General features: G+C 40.6%; 1 protein-coding gene across 24 annotated transcripts in view; it reads right to left on the reverse strand.

Moving 5' to 3' along the window:
- MEF2C (myocyte enhancer factor 2C) overlaps positions 1–15,276 on the reverse strand; it is a 426,321-nt gene that overhangs the window by 123,399 nt on the left and 287,646 nt on the right. For all 24 annotated transcript variants that reach the window (XM_069224979.1, XM_069225137.1, XM_069225092.1 and 21 more), the window contains one exon: positions 4,756–4,959. In XM_069224979.1, the coding sequence (XP_069081080.1) occupies positions 4,756–4,959 (204 nt within the window). The remainder of the gene's footprint in view (positions 1–4,755; positions 4,960–15,276) is intronic.

Raw genomic sequence — 15,276 nt, forward strand, 5'->3', positions numbered from 1 at the left:
TCATGCATTAGTGAAGTGACTGAATCTGCTAGAATGTCCATTGAAAGTTTCCCGTAGGTTATCACTCGCTCAATGTAATTTGTTGTAACAAGTGCGAGTTCCACCTTCCTCCCTCTCCATGAATTCAATAAGGGAGTTAATGGGATTGCTTTAACAATTGTTTAGTAGAGAAATCAGCAAGAGGCTCGCATTATAGAGGCCCACTTTATGTTTAATGTATGCAGCCACAGCCAACATAATGGCGGGGACCATTCTTCCGGGTCATCTTTTTAAACACGTTTTTAAGCATATTGTCCACATCGGACTTTAGTTCTAAATATAGTATAAGTAATTTACAAACTCATAGTTTACTATGACAGCCCAAGTTAAAGAGATACTACCATGGAATAGCACATGGTGATGTAAATCCTCTGGTTGTCAAGACTATTTCTGTAGCGGTATAGTAGAGAATAACCACTCACTGTATCCAAAATGGGTTTGAGTGACAGCTACCCTAGTGTGAGCATTCATAGCACCAGCTACTGGAAGGCCTTGTTCTTTTCCCATAAAGTGTTGAATGAAACATGTTGCTGATATTAGCACAACTGTATATACATATATATATATATATATGTATATATATATATATATTCCACTACAAATCACTTCTCAATTGCATTTATGCATTAAAATGTCCATGTCACAAATTCTACATTGGAAGTACGATACATATGGAAAAAAACGGGTCCTAGAGCACATGAGAGCCATTAAGAACGAAGACAAGTCATATCCTGTGGCTAGACATTTTAAGAAATATCATGATAAAAATGTAAACAAACTACAGTTCATGGTTCTTGATAGGATCCATATGGGAGTAAGAGGTGGTAATAGGACTTTGGATTTGAGGAAACTGGAATCCAGGCTGATTATCAAATGCAATACCATGGACCCTATAGGGTTGAATAGGGACGAAGAATTATCTGTACATCTGCACTAACTAGTCGTGACGCTAGTATTCGCTTTTTTCTGACATGACTATTCAGATTTAGTACTAGTTATTTTACTGTATGAATTTTGATTGTTTTGATTTGATAATATTGATGTTTCCTCATTTCTATCTCTCAACAGGAGTTTATATTGAATATATAAAAGCAAAAGAGCTATTATATCAATTTAATTCAAGGACTTTATGAATGGTATGGCCTTGAGAATGTCCATCAATTATAAGAGGTATGACTATTCAGGTGGGATTTCTCGGAATTTATATATTTATAATAAGAAGTATTGTTTGAAGAAAATTATATATTGTCAACTGTTATAAGTATACGGGAAGTGATATTAGATATAAAAACATATAAAAATATCTAAGTGGACTATAACTATTAGAAGAATTCATTGAATAAGGTTGACTTTTATGTTTATTAGTGGTTACGTGAAAGATACCTATGGTACATTTAAAGATGGCAGCGATTATTTTGTAAAGGAAATAGAGTCCGTTTTTTATGTTATTGCTCTGGGTAGTGTGTAAAATAGAGAGGGAAATGGGGGCTGTAATTATCTCTGTGAACAAGGGAGCTTTGCCTCCTGAAACGCGCTAGAGTGTTTTTGTGTTAGCTGTTTTGTTTATTCTGCCACATTAAATTTACTTTCAGTGACATGAGTGGCTGTAACTTTCTCTTCTTTTGAAAAGTGATTTGTAGTGGAATATTTAGGGTTCGCGAACCTGTTACAGCCTGCCGCGTCAGGGGCTGACTTACTTGCGCTTTTTTACGAGTATATATATGTATATATATATATGTATATTATACACATATTATATACATGTACATATATACACATACGCACACCTTGCCTGTAATATGCCAATCCATTGACCAGAAGCAAATACCTTTAAAACAGTAAAAAGACACATATTCTCGCTTTATTTTGCTACTACAAATCTACTGCGTGCTAACCTAACATTGGAGGAACATGTTCTCCCCTGTAAAACAGCCATAATCGTGTCTAATTGAAGATTAGTTTCGACATCTTTATGGACGTGTTAAATTTGATTCTATTTGTTGACAGTACCCTCTACTGTGTAATATTTCTACTTTGCTTCAGCACTGCGTTTGTCATTTTCTTTCAAAAGATACACTACTTAGGAATTAAATGAGCCAAATAACACAATTATCCTATGTGCTGACAAACTCGTTTAATTGATCTTTTTCAGTAGACAATGCTATTAGTGTTCTCAGACACTCCTATATGTTGGACATGGAAAACGAGCAACGTTTATTTGACATATACAGTAGTTGTGGCTCCTCTGAAGAATATTTTTTTAAAAATATTCTGACAACAGGCAATTGCTTAATTCCTGCGCCTGGGTCCAAGGTCTAGCAAAAAACCCTTGTGCCCTTTCGACCTTCCCATCTCCCTCAACCTTTGCTGCTGTACTGTATAGTCCCTCCATCTTCTCGAATGGGCACTGATACACAATAAAAGTTCAAAGTTCACACTAATCTGCACTACTATCGGCAATACCTCATCCTCATCTTCTGTCCTTTTAATTGGTTCCACCCCGTCCTGCATACTTGATTCAACCACTATGACCCAGACATCCCGAGAGGAAGTTATCCCAATCTACTGATCGCCTTATTCACAATGTGGTCCCTGATCCTTCCACGCCACATGAGGAATGCCTCTGCTCTAAAGACAGCACACTCACCCATCTCAGCCAACTCTTTAATAAGTTGTAGATCTCAGGCAGGTATCCTAATGTGGTAGCAGTTGTTCATCCTTAACTGTTGTCTTCCAAATTCAAGCACCCTCACCAATCACTAACCTATTTCACTTTTGTCCTTCTTTCCCAAAATATTCAGTGACTAGTGTTCAATTTATTCACTCTCTAATTCTGTTGTCAAGATTACGCTAACTCTGCTCAGGTAAGACGTCCCTCTCTCACGTCTCCAACAGAATCATCGCCAAACACACCAAATCAATATGTCCTCCTTTTTTTCCCCTTAAAACCTGTGAGCTGCCATCAGTAGGTTCAACTACCCTCAACGCCTGGTGATGGTCTCCTGACAGGGAATGTACCGATCAGCACTAACGAGATTTCTTATTTCACTATCCAGTGCATCACCATCCTTCTGTGCCCCACCAACTTTCCACCCCAGTTATTTCCAGTTGGAGTGCCTCACAGGGCCCAGTTGTTACATTTGTTTCTGTGTTCGAGCTTGTATGTCTCATTTATTGTGCAATATAAAGAGACTGCGAATTTATTCACTCACATTTATTTCTCACTCAAAAAGAAACATATTTGTTTTGATGTACAAAACACCAGTGATTGCTTACAAAAGCATGTGACCGGCTGAACAAAGCGCCCAGAGGCTTGTCGGTTCCTTGTAGTGCAGCCTGCAGCAGGACTGAAATCTCAAGAGAGCTTCTGTTATAATGTCCTGCCATACCGCAACAGTTTTATTAGAGAGCAAATGCTTATAGCTATTAAGATGCATTCTGCAACCTTCTACGAGTTCCATAAATCTAAATAATTATATATTGCGCTCATTATGCAGCATTTCAAAAAGAACTATAGGTGCTCAGTCTTGGAGAAAACACTTTCCAGTTGACTTACAGGCAGCATTGTTTACTTCTTACTTTCAAAGATTCTGAACAGAATTCATGAGAAGCTAATTTGAGGGTGCCATCATAGCTACAGAATGACGTCACACTTAGTGCTTTAAATAGAAAAAGAGAAGTGCCAAATTAATTGGGATGGGACTTGAGAGTCTGGTAGGGGCGTCTCTGGGCGTGGCTTTGAGGCAGGCATTTAACAATATCGCATTTTCTTACTCAATACAAAGTGCCCCAGTGTCCTTCGGCCAAGTTCGGCTCATATGTGCATTGTCTAATTAGAATTTTTTGCAGCTTTATATGGTGCGAACCTGGCCAGAGGGCATTAAAGCTTTTTACTTGAAAAGCAGAAGTTTTAAATAAAAGCATACTTTTTTGCTTCTATAGCATGGGTAGATTAATTGATTTTCCCAGAATCACAGGAAGTTGAGCGGACACTGGGATATCAGCTCTCCGTGCCATTAAAACCCCCCAAAAAAGTATACTTTCTGGTAGAAATTGCATTTCTTGTTCAAAGAGCTTCAATGCCCTTGTGCCAAGTGTGCTCTATATAGAACTGCAAAAAAAATATCAATTGCCACTGTACACATGAACCAAGCTTGGCTGAAGGGCGTTAGACGCTGTGACAGTCAAAGCTGAGTGTATTACGGCACTGCAGCCTTACACTCTAACTGACAGCGCAACAGTTCCAATGTTGGGAGCTCAAGTGGCCAGGCCACATCTCCTTATTCCTGCTGCGCTGTCAAGGCTGTGGTAGCAATCAATTGCTGGAATACGCTGTTGACTGTCAGAGCACCTCACAGACACGCTCCCTTTAAAATCCTTGCAGTCAGCAGCACTTAAGGCTGCAGGTACATTTAACTCAGAGCCCAACCTTAGCTTGCCTCTAGGAGTAGCAGTACTTTCTTGACGCAACGTGACTTTCTGGTACTCTAGGGGAGAAAACTGAGAAGTGCCGGAACTAAGTATCAGAGAGTACCAGCCCATTTAAAGCACTGGCCACACGCTGAGACAAAAGGCTGATTCATGCAAGGTTTTATGCTTCCTACATGCATGTTGAGGAGGTGATGGCTTTTGAGGCAGCAGCCACCATAGGAGACATGGGGCTTCCAGAATTATCCATCATCAGAAAGCGAAGATTTAGAGCGTGCGTCTCCTTACCTCTACAATATCTGAATTCGTTCGACTCTCGTGTGGCTCGTTGTACTCCGTGTATTTCAGCAGCACTTTGTCCATGTCCGTGCTGGCATACTGGAACAGCTTGTTCGTGCTGTTGAAGATGATCAACGCTATCTCGCAGTCACATAGCACACTCAACTCATAAGCTTTCTTCATTAACCCAAATTTCCTCTTCGTAAATGTCACCTAGAGCGAAATCAGAGACAAAAACATTTATTAAAGCAACCATGCACAATTCTGGGCTTTGTTTGGCGGGAATATTGTTGTAAAGCTGTGTCACACCTCTGCTGCTGTTTTAAGGAAAAATACATTAAAGAAGCCAGGCCTTAGCAAAAAAACACGTTTGTCTGGATGGTAATCAAATGTGTTGTTTTGTATTGGCAGTATCATATAAAGGTTATTTCTTCAAGCGGTATTTGAATTTGTCAGTGACAAAAGCAGCCAGTGATATTTGAATGTGTTGTGCAAAATATAATTCATTGATATAACACTTGCTAAGATGAAAAGTACAGTGGAATAGTGCAATATGGGGCTAGGATCAATCAGTGGCTATGACGAACAATACATTATATAATGTAATATGGGCCAAGGCTCTACCACAAACTAATATTCTTATGACAGATTAAAATACCCCTGGCAGCTTTTGCCATGAACAAATTCAAAATACAGCTGGCAGCAATTAGTTTTCTTGGTATGGAATACTTAATCAGGATCCAATACTGCAAACTTATAGCTATTTACCTGATATCCCCCATGTCTTTTTCCAGGTAGTGCAACTTCTAGTCAGTGAAGACCAATGCTCTAAACAAGGCTGCTATAAAGTACCCAGATAGGCACATAATCCTTACATGTTCATTTTCTCTTAAGGAGAGCAGTGATATTTATAATGCATCTGAGGTTGAAGCTAGTTCACCAGCCAAAATCGCATTAAAATATCATTCAAGTTTTTACAGCCATTTGTTTTCCAAGACCAAAGCCAAACTAAACATGCCAGAATCACTCTTAGCTGCACTTGTGAGGATTAGGATTGAGTTATCATGTAACCAGTGTACAGTCCCTTAAAGTTCTTGAAATGCAGAAGTTGGCCACATACACAGCATTTGTCTAGCTTGCATTTTTCCATTGATTATAACTGTGGTGAATTTAAATGTGTGTGTCTACGAAGCCATTAAATCTACAATAACTGCTATGGTATAAAAATGATTGCTACATGTATAAATCAAATCAGCAGCAAATTTCATCTAAATTATGGGTTTTGCAAGTTACTACAAGTTAAGGGCTTTGGATTTAAAGAATTGATAATGAATGTTAATCCAAAGGGCTACTGTATGGTGAGGCCTTGTGTCCATAAACCTTTATTGCAGTAAATGGGATATCTTTTCATCTGTCATCTAGATTGCATTACAGGATAAACTGGGCTAACACCAACGTGTGGGGGTAGGTTAACTTCTCAACATGAGAGATTGAACATCCCCATCATTCAATGTGATGATATATAGGATGGGCACAATATGAATTGCTATCTTTAAATGAAACGCGGACCTACACTTCTTAAAAAAGTAAGACGTCGCTTTCTGCTGTAACTATTTAACTTCAAAGCAACTAACCAAAACTACCGATCTTTCCATCTTCCTTTTGTTTAACATTATTGCGGGGATTAGCAGACTTCTGTTGTTCGGCATTAAGCTGTCGTTTATTTTGAGGGATTTCACAAAAATACTATCTTACACAGTTATTAAATTAAAAGAATCGTATCAATGTTTGGAGCACTATATGAATTTCCATGCACATCTTAAAATCAGTCATATTGTGGAGTATTATTGCACTTTCTAATGCTTAGGATCACCCTTAAATGACTTGGGCAGCCTTTAGAACATTAAAAACACATTTTGATTTTCTTTAAACGTTATGTATTTCGAAGACTATTTGCACACGTTTTCGGTCACATTCCTCTCTGTACCAACAGGTACATCGGCCATTCAACATTCTTATTTTCGCCTTGTTTTAAGGGTAGGGAAAGTCATGGAGGTACCCCAGGTAACAAAACCAGAATAGCAACGTCAAAAAACCCGGTCTTCCAGCTCAAAGGCAACCTTTAAAAAAGCATTTCCACCTGCTCCTGCTTCCAAAGTCTGCTGCATTCTCTTGTTACACTCCTAATGCAAGTTAATGCTCACCGCCACCCGAGCCAACCTTGGAATCCCAGCTGGTCATGTCATGGAAAACGTGATAGTCAAGCGGTGAGAATTCCAGCAGCGGGAGGCTCTCTCCTCAGAGAGTGCACAGTACACGCAGGACATGCATCCTCTTTGTGGGCACCCTGTGAAATCCCCCACATTCCCCCAGACCTTATCAGAGGGCAGACAGCAGCCAACAAATCAGGTTGTTATCATCTGCATCGGTGCCACAGAGAAACGTACATCTAACTGCATAATCTGAGGACTAGCCCCAGAAATGTCATTTAGGCTTGACCACTCACACGTTTAGGAAGGCATGTGGCTGAGCGTGTCCACCCTCCTGAGTGGTGGAGGCAGTCATTAATTTGTGCCAGTAGATGCTAGTGGGAGACTCTGGCACACATTTTTGGGGAATGGGTCTTTCTGTGTTAGACTTTGAATCGAGCAAGACAATGAAAGGCACAAAAGGGAAAAAGAAGGAAGAAGGGAAAAATAGGACAACACTGACAAAGGGAGAACACAATCATTGGCAAAACCAAAAGGTCTGGTATTGACCACCATCCTTTAGGCTTTGTTAGTGCTTGTACTGTTTTGTCATGTTTTTGAAAAAAAATGTATTGTTGCAGAAGCTGCTGGACCCTCATCAATTAAAAAAAATCTCAAAGTAAAATCATTTGTTTGTTCTAAGAAAATTACACATCATCATAGTAGTCCCTGTCACTTAAGGAAGCTACTTACTTTGTGAATGTGCACGCTGTGAAAGGGAAGAAAGCTGTCCCTCAGTGAAGTTAGCCAATGAGTGAAGCAAGCTCACCCACTGCCCCATATGGTACACTGTAGTGGGCAGACGAAAAATGTGAATAACACAACAGACCAATGGATCACAAGGTCTGGCTGAAAATATATTTTATATTTAATTTTTGCAAAATCATAAAGTTTGAGCTAATACCAGAAGTAAACAATTACCTTCAAGAGGCAGACAAAGAGGCAGAGTGTGGAAGCTAGAGGAATAAGGAAGAGTCAAGACTAGGCTTAGTTGATATTCGACAGTCATGGCATTCACCCTTCCTAGTTAAGGGAGTGGGGGGGCATAGAAAATCTTTGCCTGCTGCAGTTATTATTTTACAGATTAAACACTGGGTTAAAACTCAGGAAATGCAGGACCCTAAATAACACTCCTGCATCTGTCAATGGATCTGGTACCATTTACAAAAGATCTGAATGATATCACACTTCAGCTCTGTGTTTATTTGTATTTAAAAGAAGTCACCACCATTTAAATCCTATTGCTGAGCTGACACCAAAAACAGCATAGCAGTCCCATCAGCTTTTCTCATTACTTCTCACTGCAGCATCAACGAGTCACCAGCCTGACCTTTGCACTCATGTTACCTAGATATCTCTTCCTTTCCAAGGTCATTATAAATCCTGGAAGTGTTTTGCTCCAGATTTCTCTTTGACAGGAGATTCCTCGTGTTTCTTCATGTTTCTCCTGAGCAGTGGCTGAAGTGCATTAAAAAATGTATGGGAATTATGATGCTGCGCGCAGTGGGTTCAGTGAGCGTAGAGTCTAAGGTGTGGCTAAAAAAACAAAATGTTCTATAACTTTTTTTAGTCCAAACGTCAGGCAACTGTGTATGTAATAAAGCACAGCTTAAATGCAAGTTAGTTTAACAGTGGGACATGCACTACTGTACACTATAAAATCTTTAATATTTAATTAGTTAATGGACTGCAGAGACTTGGGTGTGTAACCAGAGCGCAACAGAACTGAATCCTGGTTGGTGTAGTGGAAAATAATGACTTATGCATGATTAGTGCTATGCGGTCCCAGTCTGTGTCAGAAAGCACAATTAATACGCAAGACATTATTTTAAACTTGCATTACACACAGCATAAGATAGGCTGCTACAAAATGCGATAGATGGTTTAAGATTTCAAAAAAGAGCTTCCAAAATATAGATTATAGTAATACCCAATCTGTAAATAGTGCAATTTATTTTATAACTGTCCTTTAAGGTACATGCTTCACAGCTCAGCTGATTATTTCCTTGTAATACCACTCAAAATAGTAAACCTGTGTCATCAGGAAGCTTCAAATGATTCTTTCAATTAAAGCAAATACCAGAGTCCAAGCACCCTTTACATTTGCAGATTGATCAGTTGCACACATTGACATTTCTTTCGGGGAACATAGCACCTTGGCAAGAAGTTAGATGTCTTCCCCTTCCTCAGTTTCACAGCACAAGGGACTCCTTACACTAACCTTTCAGTTAAAGCATTTAAAGTATCAGAACTAACCGCTCAGTAAAAGTTATCTTTACACAAAAAGGAGAGGAACTGTTTACCTTGACTCAAAAAAAGTATGGGCAGATCACCCCCCTCAGACTTCGCCCACTTTGACTGCTCCAGAGCCTTACTACCCATACATGACTCCGGACACTCAATAACCAAGAATCCCAAACGCTCTGCTTAACTTACCTTTATTTGGGGAGACTCACTAACGCAGTACTGCAACATAATATCTATCCATCGTTGTTAAACTGAATAAAAATCTTCAGACAACAGAAGCACATACGAAATAAAAATCTAGACAAGAGCATAATTGGCCAAGCACCAACGTCAGAATGTGACAGAAAATAGGTGCAAGCACCAAAAGGAAAGTGGCCCCAATCTGTGCACCAGATAGCTAAAACAAAATGGCCCACATCTGCAAATCGGGTCAGTTTTATATGTGTAAAGACATTGTGTAAAGGTATTTTGCAAGGTATTGGAGGCTGCATGAATGTGTGCTGGCTGCTAGCAATTTTTGCGTAACATCTGGGAAATCAACAGTAAAACCTGGCCCACCAGACCATAAAGGCCCACAAACAGCTAAAAAACGGGCCACAGACTGAACTGTCAGATCACTGCCCGATAGAGCAGTCTGGTCCTGCAAGCAGCAGTCATGTAGATGTTCTCCAGTCAGGCTTCCCGACCGCAGTACAGTCAGCCGCCTGCTCTCTGCAGTTTGGTTGCTTTGAGTTGCAAACCACAGAATGTTAGACAGCGCGGTCCCTCACCATCAAAGCGCCGAATGCTTTCCGTGCTCAGAAATATCTTACAAGCCAATCTTTCTGGTTTGTGGTGGCTGCTCCTGAATTTCGTGTGTAACTTCACTGATCAGACGAACATCACACATCCCCATCAAAGTTTTACCATAAGCCAGCATTGTTCTTTAGGGTTAAAAAAAGTGTTTATATTCCAAAGTTAACTTTTTTAGTTTAATAAATCACGCAATGCATCAAACAGCTAACATATGTTTCAAAAAGTCTGATGATATGGAGTACATATATGCAAGTGTATGTGCTTGCAAAATAAATGTTTCTAGCATTTTGTATATCGCGAAAACAAGCACACGAATGTTCCATCTTTGTATAAGTTAGAAATAAATTCATACATTCCACAGATGTAACATTGTTCAGTATTTTGTAAATTACATCTTGGATTCAGAAAACAATCGGGCTTAGACCAGAGTCTTCATTCTCTGCAAAAATTCAGACTAAGAATCTTCGTAAGACCAGTGACTTATTCACAAAGCTTCTACGAGTTCACCTATCCATGTTCGTGAGTAGCTATAGCTTATTCAAGCCCTACTTACGGCTTACTTGTGAGTTTCCATGAACACGACATCCTTACTCATCCACAGAAAGCGTTCTGAACAAGGAGAAAAGTCACACCAAAGTTTGTAATAAGAGAAAACTAATTATGGAAAATGGTCTGTGAATCCAGGAGAAAACATCAGGCGCAATTTGTACCCAAGACAAAAGTAAGCAAAACACAACTACTCAGGATAAAGGCTTTGTTAATTAGGCCGTCCGCGCTTACGTTTAGCAACATAAAATGTGATATGTTTGCAGATGATCGTCACCAGAGCTGTGCACCCTCGACTGAACCTATGTACAGTGCAGCAAAAGGCAGGGAATGGGAGCCTGACCAGGCAGGTTTCAAGCACACAGAGATGACTATTCTCTCGGAGGAGCTGTGATGGAATATTAAAAGACGAGCAGAGTAAGTGGCCATGTCACTGTGGGGTGGTGTGCCGCTGTGGTAAGAATACATTAGCTTCGCGTAGGACCACGTGAAGGAACTCCTGTGGGGTGCACTGTGACATCAAGGGCGGAGGTGGAGACAATTTGAGGGGACAGCTCAGAGGCCTGGAAGTGCCTGTATTTCTCGTTTTCCTTTCTCATGGCACTCGTTGAAGTGCTTTAATCGCCCTTATATGCACTTCCTGTTCTCCGGCTAGAACCTGCCATGAGGTGGGAAGGGCTTGCGTGGTTAGCCATGGAGTGTACTCACAGGTTTCTGTCCCTTCCTCGTGGCACTGACCACAGTTCATTTCATCCCCCTGTAATAACGTTTTCTCCTGTCAAATAATGAAGGACTTGGAAGTATGAAATCTCTCTTAAAAGGAGCTGCACACCAAAGCTACATATATCACAACCATGTAAAAAAAAAGGTTTACATTAAATCACCAAACCAACGAACTTCGTGTTTCAGTGTAGGGTGCAAAGAAGGTGCATTTATGGACGAAAATGCAAATCAATTAAGTATTTAAAATTCTGTGGTGAAAAAAGGACGTTGATGTAAAGTGAAATACAAAAAATAGCTACACTACTTGAGGGGTTTAATGGGGCAACTGGCATTAGAACAACACAAGATGTGATGAAAGAAATATACAGACAATCTGCTTGGTGCAAAACAGCAGTGGTCAGTTTTAGAGAAAAGTAATCCAATTGTTTGTGTGTGATTTTTTTAGGATTAGGTAGCAATAATAAAAGCCCTCAACGTAACCCCTTCAAATTATAGTTTGCCAAGTGTTGCTAGCTTTGCATCACTGACTGGCTCTTCAGAGACTACGGCCTGATTATGACTTTGGCGGACGGAAAAGCCCGTCCGCCAAAGTTACCATGGGTAGGTTGCCACCAGCAGGAAACGGCCTACAGCATTGTCTCTGGCTTGTAATAGAGCCGGCGGCAATGCTGCAGTGCGAAGGGTGCACTGGCACCTGTTGAAATGTTCACTGTCTGCAAACAGGGCTGGGCTGGCCAGGGGGCTCATGCCAAGTGCGTGGGCAGTGCAGGAGCCTCCCTGGGACCACTGCACCCCGTCTCTGTCAGCCTTTTCACAGCAGTGTTACCGCCGTGAAATCTCTGATGGAGAAGAGGGTCATAATCCCCAGGGCAATGCTGCTTGCAGTGCTGCCCTGGCAGATTAGGACCGCCAGCACTGCCAGGCTGTCGTGAGGTCGAAATCTAGCAGTGCTGGCAGTCCGACAGAGGCGCAACTGCTGCGATCATAATGTGGCGCTCAGACCGCTGCATTGGTGGCGGTCCGACTGCCCCCGCAAAACTGGCAGTCAGTAGACCGTCAGACTCGTAATGTTGCCCTTAATGTCTGGAGAAATTTATTTCCTGATAAGTGAAGGTAACAAATCCCAGTGGAGCACCACTCTCTGGAGGATTAATCAGGACATGTGCTGGTAGACTTTCCTAATGAATCTGACTCCAGACGGCATTAGTCTCTGGAAGGGCATGAAGTAATTGTGTGTTATGATACCTTGATGGAGCCCTGCTGTCAATGTGGCCAAATAATGGATGTGTTCCTTCCCAGACAACATACCGCAGAGAATTTCTGGAGCTTCCGTGATAGGAAACTTCTGATCGAAAGCACTTGGAGAATCCCTTAAACAGAACATAGATGATTAGATGATGACTCTTCTTTCTGGTCTCAGGTTTTTGTGATTTTTGTTTCCTCACTGCCTCTTTGTTCTGGATGTATAAGCTATGTCTATGGGTATTTTACTATGTAATTTTATTTATGTTCATGTCAGCCTCAAAATCACAATTTGTGAGAAGAACCTTAACCCGATGTGGTCAACCATCCACGCATATTTTCAGAGGATCCTCAGCTCTTGACAATAGAAACAATAATGGACTTAAGTGCTGCAAATGCTTCTGTGCTTCTAACTTTCCATACCACACTTTCTTGGATTCTTCTGAGCAGCAGCAATAATCTCTATGTCCATAATCAGAGGAACTTGCACAACAAGATACTGTCTCATGTTCCACATCTCAGAGCTGTGGTCAAGGGATTCTACATTCCTTTTCCAGTCTCTGGATCTCTGCATTGGAACTGGGACCCAGAGTTTCATGCAGACAAAGAATTTAAGTCGGTAATGAAGGGGATCCACATTTGTTTAAGTTCAGCAGTAGGTGAGGCAGTAAAAAACCTGTCAAATGAATACCCCTCGTCAGAGGTACAGAACTTTTCTTAAGTGCAAAGCATTCCTTTGTGCTCGTGTTGCTAGGATGAAGATAAGAGGAAATCTGTTTTAACTTGCCGTACTTAATTTGGAAATAGGAAATAAATATTCTTTTGTTACACATTTAAGACTGCATTGAGTCTACTTTGGGATGTGACAAACCCAACAGAAAATGCACTTTGATGGAGAAAGTTTGCAGGATCTCCATCTAAGTTAGCACAGTAAGAACACAAATTGACCTTCCATGTTTTTAAATGATACTCCTTAAGCCTGGATCTATAAACCGAAAAGGGGAGGAGAGATTCGAAACTTTCTAGCCACGGGCCTTTTGAACAACTCCAACAAATAATAAAAATATCAAAATACTGCCTGCTCAGAGATTTCCTTTTCCGTAGTCATGTCGCTCCCTGCACAAGCAAGGAGGCTTTATCTTTTAGGACCCTGACAGTGGATGTTACTTGATACTCATCCCTTAGTACACTATCATAATAAGAATGAAATGACCTATATAATAACTAACTGCTCCAAAAAATAAACATACAAACATAAGTTTCCGGAGTGGCTTGCCACCTCTTCATCTGGATGGTATAATACTCCAGGAAAATCTTTACAAAAAAGTGAGGGTGCCGGCACTCCTTTATTGGAAGACAGCTCCCCTCAATTGGTCAAGAATCTTACAGAAATAAGTGAAACATTTTGATTAACTGCCAGGCGCATGGATTTTTCAACAGATTCCTTGCTATTTCTCCTTCCCAACTCTAGGGTGAGGCAGCTATCTGTCAGCAATTAGCTGATTTGGGGTTAACCTAGTACAGTGTTCGCTACTAGCAGACTCCTCATTGTTTCCAGAGTTGATGAACTGAGCAGTCACTCACTGTTGTAAGTCACAACTCTGCTACCCATGGCAGCTGGTTTCAGCTGGAGAAGGCCTCCCATCGCTGGCATTTTGCCAGTGTCCTAGGGTTGACCCTGGTCCTACTCTCTGATAATGGAAAAACAAAAACTATCAATATTTCTTCAAATACATTTTCTACTAAAACCACCACAATTATGGCTTATCGGAGTTTCATCACCATCACATCATAACTTTGGTGAGGGGAGCCTGTTGTGACAGCTCTCATGAGGTGTTGGTTGTATACATCCCGTCTTGTGCTAGTTTGAGTAGTTTATTTTCCACAAAATTTGGGTAGTTGTGATTTTATGTTCAACCTGGAACCAAGCTGCAAACGCTGTGGCTGTTCCTCAAAGAACCCTGTTTAATAAACTATGAGGAATACTCTAGGAACAACCGGGGCTATTACTGAGAACTCCATCTTTCGGATTTGATATTGCGCACTTGAACCTTCAAGGAGAAATAGAGCGCTCCTAGTGTCCTATTGTGTCTGCGGGGTCCAGTTTAAACCAGGACATGATGAGCATATAAGCGCAGCTGTATGAAGTAGCAGCGAGTGCAAACCATGAATATATTTCACACAGCACTTATTTATAATTTGAGGCACAGGCAAATAATTTTCTGAAAATCGCCCTGCTTGGCTAAGTAGATTAAATGTGAGTCTATAAGGCTTTGCTCTCAAGTTATCCTGTTATTTTACAAGCACATCTGTACCCATTCTCGACGCAAAATAACACAAGGATATAGATGTACAGCGCCAGATGTTAATTTTAATTTGTCGATGATTAATAACACCTACTAGCATAAGTTCAGACAAGCAGTGGTCTGCTATGGGCGATGGCTCCCTTCATAAGAGAGGAAATGGAGGGGAGATCGATAGATAGATGGATAGATAGATAGATAGATAGATAGATAGACAGACAGACAGACAGACAGATAGATAGATAGATAGATAGATAGATAGATAGATAGATAGATAGATAGATAGATAGATAGATAGATAGATTGATTGATTGATTTTAGGTGATTATTACCACAATCAGTGAGGCGAATACACACATGTATACACTTAGGGAAGAAAACATGTTTAGGGCTGCAACAAATGCTAAAGTGCGACTAACCTAAAG

This window comes from Pleurodeles waltl, chromosome 1_1 (assembly GCF_031143425.1).
Source record: "Pleurodeles waltl isolate 20211129_DDA chromosome 1_1, aPleWal1.hap1.20221129, whole genome shotgun sequence".
NCBI classification, from domain to species: Eukaryota; Metazoa; Chordata; class Amphibia; order Caudata; family Salamandridae; genus Pleurodeles; species Pleurodeles waltl.